Source organism: Scylla paramamosain, chromosome 11 (assembly GCF_035594125.1).
Source record: "Scylla paramamosain isolate STU-SP2022 chromosome 11, ASM3559412v1, whole genome shotgun sequence".
Classification (NCBI taxonomy): Eukaryota; Metazoa; Arthropoda; class Malacostraca; order Decapoda; family Portunidae; genus Scylla; species Scylla paramamosain.
The window spans coordinates 1,812,501-1,824,624 of NC_087161.1; the positions used below are offsets into that span (position 1 = coordinate 1,812,501).

The 12,124-nt window shown below is 40.9% G+C and overlaps 2 protein-coding genes across 5 annotated transcripts in view; both read right to left on the reverse strand.

Annotated features, from left to right (window-relative positions):
- The window catches only part of LOC135104794 (mucin-2-like), an 18,497-nt gene extending 17,421 nt beyond the window's left edge, over nucleotides 1–1,076 (reverse strand). Inside the window, exon 1 of one of the 2 annotated variants that reach the window (XM_064012384.1) lies at nucleotides 816–1,076. In XM_064012384.1, coding sequence (XP_063868454.1) covers nucleotides 816–979 — 164 coding nt within the window. In that variant the 5' untranslated portion in view covers nucleotides 980–1,076. Of the gene's footprint in view, nucleotides 1–489; nucleotides 718–815 lie in introns of those variants that run through there. The other variant, XM_064012385.1, reaches the window with a different exon arrangement.
- A 337-nt stretch (nucleotides 1,077–1,413) lies between these two features.
- On the reverse strand, nucleotides 1,414–7,737 carry LOC135104799 (Fanconi anemia core complex-associated protein 24-like). 3 transcript variants are annotated; one of them, XR_010270539.1, is made up of 7 exons: nucleotides 7,483–7,737; nucleotides 6,209–6,323; nucleotides 4,715–4,789; nucleotides 4,111–4,231; nucleotides 3,538–3,592; nucleotides 2,715–3,058; nucleotides 1,414–1,697 (listed from the first exon to the last, which is right to left on the reverse strand). XR_010270539.1 is itself a non-coding variant. In XM_064012398.1 (6 exons), exons 2-6 carry the CDS (start codon nucleotides 6,321–6,323, stop codon nucleotides 2,780–2,782), a joined length of 645 nt encoding a protein of 214 aa, XP_063868468.1. In that variant the 5' UTR covers nucleotides 7,483–7,737; the 3' UTR covers nucleotides 1,414–2,779. The 3 variants fall into 3 exon arrangements, 2 of the variants coding, with proteins under 2 accessions (XP_063868468.1, XP_063868469.1); XM_064012398.1 differs by having other exon boundaries at nucleotides 1,414–3,058; XM_064012399.1 differs by having other exon boundaries at nucleotides 1,414–3,058; nucleotides 7,657–7,728.
- Nucleotides 7,738–12,124: the final 4,387 nt, after the last annotated feature.

Genomic DNA, 12,124 nt, shown 5'->3' on the forward strand with positions numbered 1-12,124 from the left:
TGTGTGTGTGTGTGTGTGTGACTCACGCATTGTCTGACTTAATCATCATCGTCATCATCTCTCTCTCTCTCTCTCTCTCTCTCTCTCTCTCTCTCTCTCTCTCTCTCTCTCTCTCTCTCTCTCTCTCTCTCTCTCTCTCTCTCTCTCTCTCTCTCTATTTGAATTGTTCTTTGTTTAAACACACACACACACACACACACACACACACACACACACACACACACACAAAGAACGTTTCCACAAAATTAAAGACACCGCTGATTACATAATTATAATGAAACATTGAGGAAACCCCCTGACAGAAGCTGAGTTCCGGGCAAGATTTCCCAACAGCAGCGGTGGTAGTAGTAGTAGTAGTAGTAGTAGTAGTAGTAGTAGTAGTAGTAGTAGTAGTAGTAGGAGTAGGAGGAGGACCAGTAATTCAAACCACATGAAGGGAAGAAGAAGAAGAAAAGCAGATCATTCTTACAAAGTTCAATATATACTTACTTCTACATATCACACACTGTAGCCGCGGTAACTGTTGACCATAGCTGCAGCACAGGCACAGACTCACGCTATGTACCGTACTTTTTGTGGCGTTCAAATTTGCTATCACGACTACCACTAATACTTGGCAGCAATAGAGTGGCGCTTAACACACTACTACTACTACTGCTACTACGACTACTACCACTACGGCGTGCAGATTCTCAACTGACTACGCGTTTTGTAACATTCATTCATCTTTTCTTCGCCTGGGATCATACACTTCTGGAAAAATGTCGTACGTTGTGGTGGACATGAACGAGGATGAAAGAGTGGCTGTACGTTACCTCGTGGTGTGATTGGTGTTGCCTTGAGTGTTGCTGGGGTACACGCACGCCACTTGAGCGGTGTTGGCGGGGCGTGTGCTTGTGCGTGTGTGTGTGCGGGGGTTGTGTTGCAGAGTGGCGGTGTTGCGTCGTGTCCCGGCAGGCGTGGCAGATGAGAAAAACATGTGATGGATGGAAGAAGAAAGGAAAGGCTTGCTTTTGTAAGACAGACAGAGAGAGAGAGAGAGAGAGAGAGAGAGAGAGAGAGAGAGAGAGAGAGAGAGAGAGAGAGAGAGAGAGCTCGTATGCTTGACGTTTATCAGTAACAGTGGAAGTTGTACAAAAAAAAAAGTAAATTTATGAACGCTACTTCTTCTGTTCAATGGCACCAAGTTTGGTAAAGGGAAACTGTGTGTGTGTGTGTCCTCGTATACTCAACGTTTATCAATAACAGAGGATATAGTAATGATCTAGCCAAGGTAAATAATTATTTTCTACCCACTGGCGCTAAGCTTAAAGGGAAACTGTGTGTGAATGTGAATGTGTGTGTGTGTGTGTGTGTGTGTAGGGAAATGCGACATACAGCATAATCTTTCCTCGTAGGCACAGAAAAACAGCACATCAGAAATACGTAAAAAAATATATTTAAACTTATATCAAAACACACGCGACCTTATAAACATACATATAAACACATAAATATATAGCTACATGACCATTTGCAGCAGTAACTGTGCGTTGTGAACTCTGCGTGACCTAGAATGTAGCAAGGGTCGGGTCAGCGGCGGCCCTTGACCTCCATACCGTGACGCGGGGCTGACAGAGGCAAGGGCAGATCCACCCAGGGCGACCACATGGCGCCACTTGTCCCCTCTAAAGCCGAGGCCCTCACCGCGTGCCATCCTAATATAATCCATATTTGAAAACATTTCAGTGTCTTATTGAGACCCGATTATACCGCGCACCTTTCTTACGTCACTATTTTCAATTGTTTCTGCATCTAACTGGAATCTTATTGGCTGAGGTGGGTTTGTTGGTTAGCTAGCAAACACACAGTTGTACAGAAGCCTGAGAATGATTGAAACTGGCCTTTACTAGACTTTCATGCAACTTTTGGTGAACTTTATTCTGGGTTTTCAAGGATGTTTCTATGACTACTAACAATTAAACCAAGCATTCAGTACCACCAACAGGAGATAGCCACTTGACAACCTTATTAATCATCTCTGTAGACTCTGGAACTCCTAATGAAACCCTACTGCCTCTACTAATGAGACTGGTTAAATTTCTTAGGGTTTTCAAAGGTGTTAGTACGGTTACTGATAGTTGTACAAAGAATTCTGCGTTGTCAATTAAAAAGAAAAACACTCATGAGAAGCTTACTTATCTCTGTAACCTCTGAAATTAGAATCTGCAGCGCTATTTGGGGTTTTCAAGGCAGTTTATATGGTGACAGTTGAGCAAAAGGATTCAGCATCATTGATCAGACAAAACATCCATAAGAACCTTATTTATCATCTCTCTAGCCATTGTATCTCATTATTAAAGCCTACAGCATTATTCAGGAGTTCTCAAGGGAGTATGTAGGATTACCAATAGTTAAAGAAAAGATTCTGCACCATCAACAGGAAAAAAACACCCTTGAGAACCTTACTTATATCTGCAGCCTTTGAAACTCTTTATGAAAGCCTACAACATTATTCTGCACCATCAACAGGAAAAAAACACCCTTGAGAACCTTACTTATATCTGCAGCCTTTGAAACTCTTTATGAAAGCCTACAACATTATTCTGCACCATCAACAGGAAAAAAACACCCTTGAGAACCTTACTTATATCTGCAGCCTTTGAAACTCTTTATGAAAGCCTACAACATTATTCTGCACCATCAACAGGAAAAAACACCCTTGAGAACCTTACTTGTCATTTCTGAAGCCTTTGAAATTCATTCTTCTAAGACCCTACGGTGATTAAGGAAACGCATCTTACTCTGCCCTGCCATTGAAGAACATGTGCACGGAGGCAGCCGCAGCCCTGCCCACCACCTCCTCCATGGCACTACGGGGAGCCTCTGCCAAGGCCTGCAGGGTACCAAAGCGTGCCAGCAGTGCCCGGGCCCGCTGCATCCCCAGGCAGGGCACCACAGAGGTGAGGGAGTGCAACAACTGCTGGTCGTGGTTCCCCATTTTCCGTGGCCGCATACGGAAAGGGTTGGACTGAATCTTGGTCTCGCTGGCCACCATTCGCACCAGCAGCTGTGCAGTCTGTGGGAGGGAGTGTTGGGGGAGTCAAGGCACTGGCCTCTTGAGTTTTTTATGAGTTCAGTGGCTGGAGATGATGTTGGTGGTGATGTTACTGAGGAATCTTGATTTATGAAGGTTTTTTACAAAGTGCAGTGGCTTCAGATGATGATGACGATGATGGTGGTGGTGGTGGTGGTGGTGGTGGTGAATCTAAAGTTTTAAAGGATTTTAGAGTTCAGTGGATTCATTTAATGGTGATAGTGATAGATAGTAATGGAGAGTCTTAATTTACGAAGGGTTTTATAGATTGCAGGCACTGTGCTGAAGTTTTTAAAGAGTTCAGTGGCTCCAGATGATGGTGATGGTGATGAAGAATCCTAATTTACAAAGGGTCTTCTTTACACAGCACCATACGGCCCTGCTATTGTGGCACCAGGACACAAAAAGATCATGAGACACAGAAACACAACACCCTCCACACAGGACACCCAGACACCCACCTCCTGCAAGGACTGGACAGGGATGACAGGCAGGCCCAAGTCGATGCTGATGAACCTGAGGCGGAGAGGAATTAAGTTATTGTTTACAGAACATCTATCCATCTATTTATATACCAGGCTGGCAATCATACACAGGGTGGATCAGATAAAGCACCACACACTCATACACATGTAATTCACTCTCTTAGTCTCATCGGCCCCTGGTGGAAAGGGATAGTCTCATTGCTAGTTATAGAATGCAAGTAAGATAAGAAAATATATATATGAATCATATATATATATATATATATATATATATATATATATATATATATATATATATATATATATATATATATATATATATATATATATGAATCAGATTAAATGATCTTTAGAGAACATAAATTAGCAAAAATATCCTTACACAATGTGAGTTTGACAAAAAAAGGGAAAAATATATATTGTGGAAAGGAGAGGCTAGATACTTAAAGGAACACAAGAAAAGTTGAGATTACATAAAAATAGATAAATAAATAAATAAAAAAAAACATTATAAATTAAGATCCATCAAACACACAAACACACACATACTTCTGTAGATTATTGAAGTGCTGTGCCGTGAGAGGAGTGTTCTGTAGCACCACAATTCTCCGCTCGGCACTGATGATGCTGCTCTGCCGAAACTTGACCACTCGCCTGCGGAACCCACCTCCTGTCGCAAAGAGGAGGGTCGTGGTGAACAGAGGAAGGCAGATGCAGTACAGTTTTTTTCATTGTCTGCAGGTAGTGTAGAAAGGAGTGACAGTAGATAGCAGGGAAGAAAACGAGGGATAAAGAATAGAGGGACATTTTTCATTGCATTTTGGAAGTGATGCATGATGAACAAAGGAAGAAGAGAAAAGGAAATGAGTACAAGAGAAAAGAACAAAAGTTTTTATTGTTTTGGAAGTTAATTGTGAGGAAGAAAGGAAGGAAGGAGGGAGGAGAGTATGGAGTGAAAGAATTAAAAAAGTAAATTGTTAAAAAGAGGAAAAAATAGGTATAAAAAATAAGAAGGGAGACCATAACCTTTTCCCTGACATTTCAAACATTATACTAACTACACTAACTACACCCCAAAATGAAAACAAGTACATGCACACACCAGTAACGTACTCCCGTCTTGGCAGCACTCAGCATCAGCCTCAGTGCTTACCTGAAATGATATCGGCCTCTGTGATAAAGATGACAGCTGTGTTTCTGGAGGGGAGGAAGTCTGCCTCTCCAAGATCTGGGGAGGAGGGTTCAGGAGAGAGGTGCTTACGATGAAATTTCTCATGTATAAAAGGCTTGTATTCTTAAATGCTATGTTATATCATTATTGTGATTTTATAAGGCCATAAATGATTAGTGGTGTTTTCATGGATTTTTTTTTTTAATTAGTGGTATTGAATCCTTAATCTGCCACTCATTATTTTCATAAGTGTTTTTTTCATTAATACTACTGTAGAATTCTTAGTAATCTATTATTCAGTGTTCTCATGGGTGTTTTTTTTTATTTTTCTTTCCTCTACTAACAATATACAATACATATTAATCCATCTCCCAAATCATGAAAGCACCTCTGAAAGCCCCTATGACTTCCACTACAGCCTGCTAAAAAGTAGAGGAAATTAGGTACCTAAGTGTTTAACAGTATGGTGCAAAAAGTTCTAAAGTAGATTGTTACAAAAATGTACACCAGTATAAATGGGTGAAATATCATAAACTCTAACCAAATGTGACACAAATGAATGCATAAGTCACCTTCAGCAGAGCACATCTTACAGTGGTTCAGTGGATGAGGGAACTATTCATTCATAACTCCTTTGTAAGTCACAATAAGAGAGATTTCATAAAAAAATGAAAATAAATAATAATAATAATAATAATAATAATAATAATAATAATAATAATAATAATAATAATAATAATAATAATACGATAAGCTGTAAGAAGCCATCACACCTACACATGGCAGTCCCTCTGTATCAAACCTACCTACCTACTACCACTCTCATCCCCATCCAGAAATTTGTATTATCTTTTTTTTGAAGCTCCCTAATAATTTGGCACTAATAACCTGATTACTGAGTCAATTCCATTCACCTACCAGTCTCTTTGAAAACATCATAGAACACAAAATTCCTCATGCACAACAGACTCAGAAACTTGACATATCTGATGGGTTAAAATATGCATGAGCTTATGAAACATACCTTTTCTTTTTCATCTGACATTCACCATCCTCCACACCATCACATAATTTTAGGGCTTCACATCTATTGAGTTATGAAATCTCACTATCTCCCATTAAGAATCTCAAGATTTTGCATAACAGTTATGTTTGGCATGGACTGACCATATTTACCTATTCATATTGATGTATTTGCAGTTTTACAAGACTGAGTCTCGCTCGTAATGTCCTATCTTTTGATGCAAACAGTGTGGCTGTGTGATGTGACAACTTGAATGATTGCTTCATTGTCTCTTCACTGCCTCTGTTATGGTAGGTATGTGTTGTGGAGTTTGTGTATCTTGGCTGCTGGCTGCTTGATGTGTGTGTGTGTTTATAATTTTGAAGGGATGAAAAATGTTAAACATTCTCTCTCTCTCTCTCTCTCTCTCTCTCTCTCTCTCTCTCTCTCTCTCTCTCTCTCTCACCACTCACTTTCCTTGTATGAGAGTGGGATGAGGGGCTGGAGAAGGGCTGCCAGCTGGGTGTCTTGCCAGCAGGGGGCCACCACCAGGGGTGTTTGGGAGGCTCCACCACCCTTGTTCATCATCTGGGAAAAGATAATAAATCAATAAAAGTTAAATAATTTTAAGTTCAGTCCCATATCCCTTATTAGATGTTGAGATAGGTGTGTAGGGCCACCTGTGTGCAGGGCATCGGCATAAGAAGTAGGGTAACCAGTTCCTTTCCAATGGAGGAAACATAACCATGCTACAGTGAGTTCTAAGCTCTGCCCTAACAGTAAGTTAACAAGGCTGACATTTTATAACATGTATCAAGCTTTTAACAATGATGATGATATGAGCACTGTTTTTGTTGTGAGGCCATTTCAGATAATCTTACCAATAGCCAGGTGGGCCAAAGTCCCCTCAGTTAGGTTAGATTAGGTTAATGTTAAGTATTTCCCTACCCCCTCTGTACATTTTCAGTTTGTAAACTGCCTGAATAATAAACCATTTATTATTATTATTATTATTATTATTATTATTATTATTATTATTATTATTAGGTTAGTGTCCCTAACGGAATGTCCAGGGGGAAAGGGCCCCCAAGTTAGGTTAGGTTAGAAATTTCACCAGTTTTCAAATTATGGCATCTCATCCTTAGACTTTTTCATGAATGTCCAAATTTGGCATAATTTAGTTCCTCCCCATTTTCCCACCAGGTCCCCATGCTTGTTGGGGATAGAGGAGAAAAAATTTGGGATGTATTGTTAAACTGCAATTTTACTGGTAAGGATAACATAATAAGGAAGGGGTGGGGTTGCAGGTAGAGCCTCCAATTAGCAAAGTTAGGATAGCATAGGAAGGGGGTGGGGGGATATTCCCTGTTTTATACTATTTTTTTTTTTAAGAATTTTCCCAAAAAGTAGCATTTTCTCTTTAAACTTTTGAGGTTTTGCAAAATTTGGCCTATTTTGATCTCCCCCATCCCAAAACAAACTTGGAGCTTAGTAGGTTAAGGTTATTTCCACTGCTTGTCTTAATGATCTACCTAGTATTGTCAAAGGCACCTACAACAGAAGCCTTGGTACTGCCCACACTGACAGCCTCCCCTTTTCTTATATCACTTCTTCAGTCGTCGTCTCCTTCAGTCATCTGTTGGGACTTATGTTGAAATATGAGACCCATCTTCCTGGCACTGAATTAAGAATCTTATAGTATATTTAATCATCTGATGTACCTCTTTCCATTATTCACATTGTTTACCTTAGAGACCTGTGCTCAGTATTGTCCACACTGAGTCAGGCCCACCCCGTTCTTATTCCTATGTATTGCTTCTCAAGTCGTCTTTCTCTTCGACTGCCTCTTGCTACTTGTCCTGAAATCAGATACCAGCTTTCCCAACGTTGATTTAAGAACCTTTCAGTATATTTAATCCACCTCTTTCCTTATTTCAATGCAGCCCCAGAACGACGCACTCCGCAAAGCCGTGTTTGTTTACATTTTGCCGCCTTCGTTATCGCCAATGTCTTCAGTCTTCCTTTTCTACAGTGTCAACTAATCATATCAGTCCTAATTAATACAAAGTACAATTATGTCCTTCCTAGAACTTCATTTTAACATTATTCTTGAAATCCAGATGGGTGGGCGTATTAGCCCAACGTGACATGAGTTTCGTGTTTTTTTTTTGTTTTTTTTTATGTTACATGGACTTCTTTTCCAGATTCTACTTAATTCCCTTTCCCCCCTACTTTTTATTATTATTATTATTAAATTATTTTAGGCTTTCATTTATTACTTCATTCACATATGTATTTTGAAACACTTCTGAACAGCACCTCCACTACATTCAGAAGCTCCTTGTTGAAGTAACGCAGGTTTTTAAGGATATTGAAACAAACTCCCACCATCCGGCAAGGGGCGCCTCACACCCTTTGACTGTCGGGGAGGACATTACCTGCCGGGAACGGCTGCGGCTCTGACTCACCCGGTCACTTTCAGTGAGAACAGTCACACGGAGCAGGGAGAGGAAAACACGTTTTTCCGTGTCCATATATTACACAACAGTATACAAGTCACCGTGTAATACAGGCACGACACACAGGCAGGCACAGGGGGCGACAGACACTCGCACCGTTAGTCAGTCAGTTTCACACGCGAACTTTACTCGCAAGGATTCAACTCGGTTTCTCCTTCTTCAGATGTCTTGTCGCGTCGCAGTCTCCACACTCTGTCTCTCTGTCCACCATTACCATAGAGTGCCTCAGACCCTGTCTCCCATGTCATCACCTCTGCCAGGCAAAACCTACTTACACCTATTCTAGCTTGCAAGACATAACTACGATCTCATGCTGATAATTACTAATACTGCTAATGGTAATTGCTACTTATACTATTTATACATACACTCACAGAGCTACAATCAGATGGTACCGTATAGCAATTATTCCATGGTTAGCTAACCCTCACACACACACATACACACGGACACCCTCATGACCCCAGGTCAACCGATGGATTTTTATGTCAGCTTTCCTACCATTAGCGCTATAGGTAACGGCGCCGGCCTCCAAACAACGAGCAACACAATGCCGCTAGCTAGATCACTCACAGAGTACTTGTATGTACTCACACATGTACTCATATGTACTTATATGTGTACTCATATGAGACTACCTCACACACACAGCATGCTTATGTGCTCACTTATGGGCTGCTACATATGCACGTTCGTAACAATATTGTTTTATGGTTCTAGTGACAGATTAACATTTCTACATTATGAAGAGGAGAAACACTATTGAGAACACGGTAAATAATCTCTGTGGCCTTATTAGAAAATAGAAGTTTTTTTTTTTTTTGTGTGTGTGAGAGAGAGAGAGAGAGAGAGAGAGAGAGAGAGAGAGAGAGAGAGAGAGAGAGAGAGAGAGAGAATATTCAAGAACAAGAAGCTTGAAAAGCAGCAGCAGCATTAGTAGTAGTAGTAGTAGTAGTAGTAGTAGTAGTAGTAGTAGCAGTAGGAGGAGGAGAAGGAGGAGGAGATAATTAAGAAAAATGAAGGAAAAATAGTTCTAGTTCTTCTTCTACCTCCTCCACCACCACCAAATCCTCCTCCTCCTCCTCCTCTTCCTTCTCCGTATGTCCAAAGCTACACACACACACACACACACACACACACACTACTACAGTTTACTTTAGCCAGTCCCAGTGTGTGTGTGTGTGTGTGTGTGTGTGTGTGTGTGATAAAGGATATTGAAATGGAGGAGGAGGGGGAGGAGGAGGAGGAAGGGGAAAAACTATTTTTACTTAATGTTTCTTAATTTTCTACTACTACTACTACTACTACAAGATGTCTGACACACATATACGTACACCAATCTCTCTCTCTCTCTCTCTCTCTCTCTCTCTCTCTCTCTCTCTCTCTCTCTCTCTCTCTCTCTCTTAACAGTCGTAACAAGTATACTGTAACGACGAGACCACAGCTTCAGGTAGTTGGTTAATTACTTGGGTGAGGCGCGAGTGGGTTGACAGCGGGGAGGAACATGGTGAGTCATATTAGGGGATGGGAAAGCCAGGAATTATATCACATAGGCTGGAGGGGTGAGGTGAGGGTCTGAACAAGGTATCAAAGGCATCAAAATAATATATTAGCCCGTAGAGGGAGGGAGGAGAGGCCGCACCACGTTAGTCCCCTGCCATAGTGAAGGTTTCTCATCATAGTTTGTGTTCATACAGCTTATTACCGCAGTCTGCACAGCGTCTGGACTGTGGCAGGTCTTGTAAGTACAGTATTTGTATCTGATAAGGTTAGGTATGTTGTGTTGGTTAATGTCCTTAGGGATTATGGTGCTATGCGTTAGGTTACGTTAGGTTGGTGTCCTTCAAAACGCGCACACACACAGTGCACACAGGCAGGGAAGAAGAAACAGAGAGGTTGAGTGGGGTGACATGAGTAAGGAGGAGGCAGGAGGGGGCGGGAGAAGAAGCGGATAAGGCTATCTATCTTAGAGTAGGGGGCACACACACGCAGCTGAAATTGATCGAGAAATAGAGAAATAACCTCCAAAATAACACCAAATAATAAGAGAGAAAGGGTGGCCACCATCTTTTCAGCTGAGCTTCCCCCCCAGTTGCCGTGATGGTTTGCAGAGTTCGGCTCGATTCCAATATTATTCCTATTTTCTTAACTTAAGAATTTTTGCCTTTTAAGTAAGAGTTTGTGGTTTCTAAAAAGAAAAATTAGTGTTTTGAGTGTTTTCCATGTGTGTTAGGGGAAATAGGTTGATTATGAGGAACTTTTGTCTAAATAAGCGTATTTTCTTTTCGGTGATTTTTTTTTTTTTTTCTCAATATCGCCATACATTTTTTTTTTTTTTTCACCAGCTAGTTAAGATTTTATTGCCTCAAAAAATCGTTCATGGTTTTTAAAGTGTGTGTCATTCCTGTTCAGTTTAATATGTGGACTTTTAGAGCGATTTATAGGCATATTAAAAGTGAAAAAGTGACGTTTTGTAATTTTTTAATTTCTTTATTTTAGCTGCTAAGTAACTTTTAATTGTTTGTAAAAATAGTTCAGATTTTTTAAAGTGTTTTTCCATTCCCGATAAATCAAATTTGTGGACTTTGGAATATTTTTATATCGTGTTTGTTCCAGTAATTTTTCAGTTTGTTCTTTTAAAAATCTTTATTATTACAGCGGCTTGAAATATTTTTATATTCTCAGTATTAGTTAAAGTAAATGGCCTTTCAGAATATATAAAGTATTCCACCCTAGCTCTATTTTTGCGAGGAGTCATTTTCAAAATGGAATGAAATACGTAAATGTGCAAACGTGAAGTCATCTGCTGTGACTTCATCCAGGGAGGGAGACCCGGAATGGAGAAGAAAAACCAGAAAATAATAAGGCAATATCTAGCTTTATTTTCACTGTTTACAGGTATTTTTCAGATGTGTGTGTGTGTGTGTGTGTGTGTGTGTGTGTGTGTACTCCAAGACAGAACATACCCCTCCACTTCCTCCCCAACCTGTTCTTCCCCAATCCTGTTCTTCCCTGCCGTCTCCCTGCTCTCTGCATGGACCTCCTCCTCTCAGCCTTATCTCTCCTTCCTGCCTGTGTGTGTGTGTGTGTGTGTGTGTGTGTGTGTGTGTGTGTGTGTGTGTGTGTGTTAGGATATTGCAATGTAACCGTACTCATAATCGAACTCAACCCTACTGCTACTACTACTACTACTACTACTTGTGTTGTGTGCATTGTGAACAGAAAATCAACTGTATATGACTACTGTTTACCTGTCCACCTTATTAATTCACCTCTTACCTCTCCCCTCAGCGACTCCTCCGCCCCCTCGATCAGATAGGGGGCGCCGTGTCCCTGCATCTGCTCCTGACTGGCCAGTTGACGCCCCTTGATGTCTACAGGACCGTAATAAGGCAGGCGAGGACTCAAGGTAAACTGTTTGCTTCCTTGTTTACAACTTGATATGCCCTCATTGCTATCTGACTTCTGATCTTTCTAAAATTCGTGGTATTTTTGTGTTTTTGGAGTGATTTTGGGTGTTTTAACGTGCTTGGAAATAGTTTGATCTCTATTGGGTATCTTGAGGGTGTTTTGGGGATGTAGGCATATTGGAAAAGGGCATTGTGGATGTCAGGGAATAGGCGGGATACTTGAAGTAAGACGAAAGATTCTAGGGGGGGTTTGGGATGGGGCTGCGATGTTAGAAGCGTGTCAGTGGTGTTATAGAGTGCGTTGTGTTACATGAAACTGCTAGATGCATGTGTTGGGAGGACGTGGGGTGTCTGGAGGTGGATACTGAGGTGTAGGGGTACGAGCGAGAGAGATGCTGGAAGAAGTAGGAGTAGGGACGAGTTGGGGTGGTAAATAAAGAGGTAGTACACAATAGATTGG